The sequence below is a fragment of the Botrytis byssoidea genome (assembly GCF_014898295.1).
Source record: "Botrytis byssoidea strain MUCL 94 chromosome Unknown BBYS_004, whole genome shotgun sequence".
NCBI classification, from domain to species: Eukaryota; Fungi; Ascomycota; class Leotiomycetes; order Helotiales; family Sclerotiniaceae; genus Botrytis; species Botrytis byssoidea.
Window position 1 is genome coordinate 37,029 of NW_024065845.1, and position 2,913 is coordinate 39,941.

The following is a 2,913-nucleotide window of genomic DNA, read 5'->3' on the forward strand; positions in this document are numbered from 1 at the left end:
AAGATAATATAGAATTTGAGAATTTGAATAAATAAAAAACAGAGATTATTTTTTTAAATATTATTTTATTACTTTTTAAGCTTTATTAGGATTAATTTTGATTTTAATATTATTTTTTATATATTTTTAGATTTTTATATTTCAGTTTTTTTATATATCTTTATAGATATTCATTTTGAATAATATCTATGACAATAAGTATTCATTTTTCTAATATATACTATCTACTATATCAAAAGCTTTATACGCGTTACCATAATACTATAGTATATTAATGCCTACACTGGACCCAACTAAGGCCGAGAAACATGCTACTGAATGCAACAACTACATCGCCAATGAGATCAAAGACCACCGAGATCGACTTGGAGCTTTCGCATGCCTTTCAATGCACAACCCCGAACAAGCCGCCGCAGAGTTGGAACGGTGTGTCAAGGACTTTGGATTTCACGGTGCTCTTGTCAACGATTTTCAACATGCTGGTCCTGATGGAGAGACCTACCTCTATTACGATCAACCTGCTTACGACGTTTTCTGGAAGAAGTGCGTAGAGCTTGATGTTTCACTTTACATTCATCCTGCCGCACCAACTGGATCCATGTATGAGAAGCAATTTGCTCAACGCAAATATCTCATTGGCCCATCACTTAGTTTCGCTAATGCCGTTTCCCTTCATGTTCTGGGACTTATCAGTAACGGTGTCTTTGATCGTTTCCCAAAACTCAAACTCATCATTGGTCACTTGGGCGAGCACATTCCTTTCGATTTTTGGAGAATTAACCATTGGTTTGAGGACGTCGAAAAGCCCCCTCGCCGAGAAGAATGGTGACATTCCTTGGAAGAAGACTATCGTTGATTATTTCAAGACAAACATCTGGGTCACTACCTCCGGTCATTTCTCGACCCTTACTCTCAAGTATGTTTGTGAGTATTTAGGTCCCGAGAGATTGCTATTCAGTGTTGATTATCCATATGAGACAATTGATAATGGATGTGGATGGTGGGACGGAGACGCGGAGAACATCAAGAAGGCGCTTGGTGGCCGAGAAGCATATGAAGATGTTGGAAGGGAGAATGCGAAGAAGCTGTTGAGACTAGGAAAGTACCATGATTCGGAAGCTGTGGTCGAGTAAGGTCTAAGGCATCCACCAGTAGAAGGAAAGAGCCTAATACCTTTTTCAATATGTATTTGTAGACCAGATAGAAACAGTTCTTAGAAAATCAACCATACATTCATTTGCCAAATTAGTCTCACCTCGAAATGCTTCTTGCGGACGCTCGACATAAGTTCAATCTAAATGACTGTACTGACCAACCTTTCCACTGGAAAGGCACTTACTACTTACGTGAGAATTGACGATTCAGCAACTTGACCTCATGAACTACGCAGGCCTCGGGGGATCGAATGCGTACTAGGTAACTACCTTTCTTTAAGCCACGAGCCTTACTGATCCTCCCGAATTAGAAGAATATAACCAAACATATCTTGCAATTATGATCTTCACTCGTAAATAGCGACGGAACCTTTGATTGTTATGTTCATTGGACAGAGGAGCAAAGCAAATGTCGATAATTTGAGGCTCAGAATAATGAGTGGACGGGAGATAACACGTGAATGTATTGAAATATTGTGATGACATTGAATGCCTGATGAGGGAAAGTAGCACGCAAACATTTGAGTAACGAGGAAATGTAACGACAGGACGCATTGAGTACGGAAGAATCGCACCTGAACACCTTCGACGATAATGATTGTCAAGCAAACCATCTCTTGAACCAATCAATAGCCTGAGCCTCTGCCTTATTTGCACACTCCAACTCATCCTTATCGTCAGGATGTGTTCGAATAGCAAATCCATGCTTTGCGCCTTGAAGAATACTGACTTCAGAATTACCCTTGTGCTTCACCTGGAGTATTTCCTTCATCTGATCAATTTGAGGAGCTTTCATGGCTGAATCATTGTCCCCGATTGATACACTGAGTGGAATTTTGACTGCTTCAATATCGTTTGGGACCTCGATTTAAGAAGGATGGGCCGTGAATGCACAGTCGATCAATGGTTCAGGAGTGGTAGATTTGGCTTGCGATTGACGTCGTTGAACGCGCGATGACAAATCGTCTTGTGCAAGAAGTATAGTATGTTTTCCACCCCAACAGAAACCCGCAACACCGATCTTGAGATTGTTCGTTGGAAAGGGAGGCTTGGATGACCGAAGAGCTTGAAAGAAGGAAACGACTTTAGGATGGGTGATAGGAATTTTGGTCTTTGTTTTCCAAGGAATTGCGATAGTCATAGCTTGAAAAATATATATAGGTTTGAGGAAAATTGTTGTCAACCAAGACGCAGGCTCCATGATTCTATCAAATAGAGAAAAAGCGCGAGGATTCATTGCATTGCCTATGGAGAAGTTAGGTTGTCTTGGAAGGTAGATGAAGCTGGAGGAAACGAACCGTCCATAAAGTCGGGACAATAAACCAAAAATCAGCCTATTTTGGCATAACGGTCTGCCAATACACTGTTGTTGACAAAATCCCAACCAAAAGCATCAGTAATGATAACAACTATACCCTTTGGCACATTCCCATTTTCTGGTTCTGCAACATAAGTTGGGAGACCGTGAATCATAGTTTCTTTGCCAGTTGCGGTTGTTGTGGTTAACCCACCTCGAAAGCAATCTGGGCACGACATCTTTGAAGAGGGTTTGAATTAATTGATGGGAATTTTAAGAGATTCGAAGAGATATTCAATTCATATTAAAGATGCCTATTTTATGGACTTACTGAAGATATATAAATACCTGATAGTTGAGCATGTACTGATGGAAGAATAACAAGTTCCTTATCATGAACTGCACCTTGGAGGTTCACCACCATCCATCCTTACGACATAGCCAACCGGTGTCAGCTTACCT

At 40.5% G+C, this 2,913-nt stretch overlaps 2 protein-coding genes across 2 annotated transcripts; one reads left to right on the top strand and one right to left on the bottom strand.

Annotated features, from left to right (window-relative positions):
- Positions 1-274: 274 nt before the first annotated feature.
- EAE97_002121 (uncharacterized protein) lies at positions 275-1,133 on the top strand (the record flags this gene model as incomplete). The annotated part of the gene is made up of 2 exons (XM_038872632.1): positions 275-796; positions 867-1,133. 2 exons carry the CDS (start codon positions 275-277, stop codon positions 1,131-1,133), a joined length of 789 nt encoding a protein of 262 aa, XP_038735838.1.
- A 622-nt stretch (positions 1,134-1,755) lies between these two features.
- On the bottom strand, positions 1,756-2,690 carry EAE97_002122 (uncharacterized protein; the record flags this gene model as incomplete). The annotated part of the gene is made up of 3 exons (XM_038872633.1): positions 1,756-1,994; positions 2,049-2,399; positions 2,504-2,690. The coding sequence occupies 3 exons, from the start codon at positions 2,688-2,690 to the stop codon at positions 1,756-1,758; spliced, it is 777 nt and encodes a 258-aa protein (XP_038735839.1).
- Between the last annotated feature and the right edge of the window lie 223 nt (positions 2,691-2,913).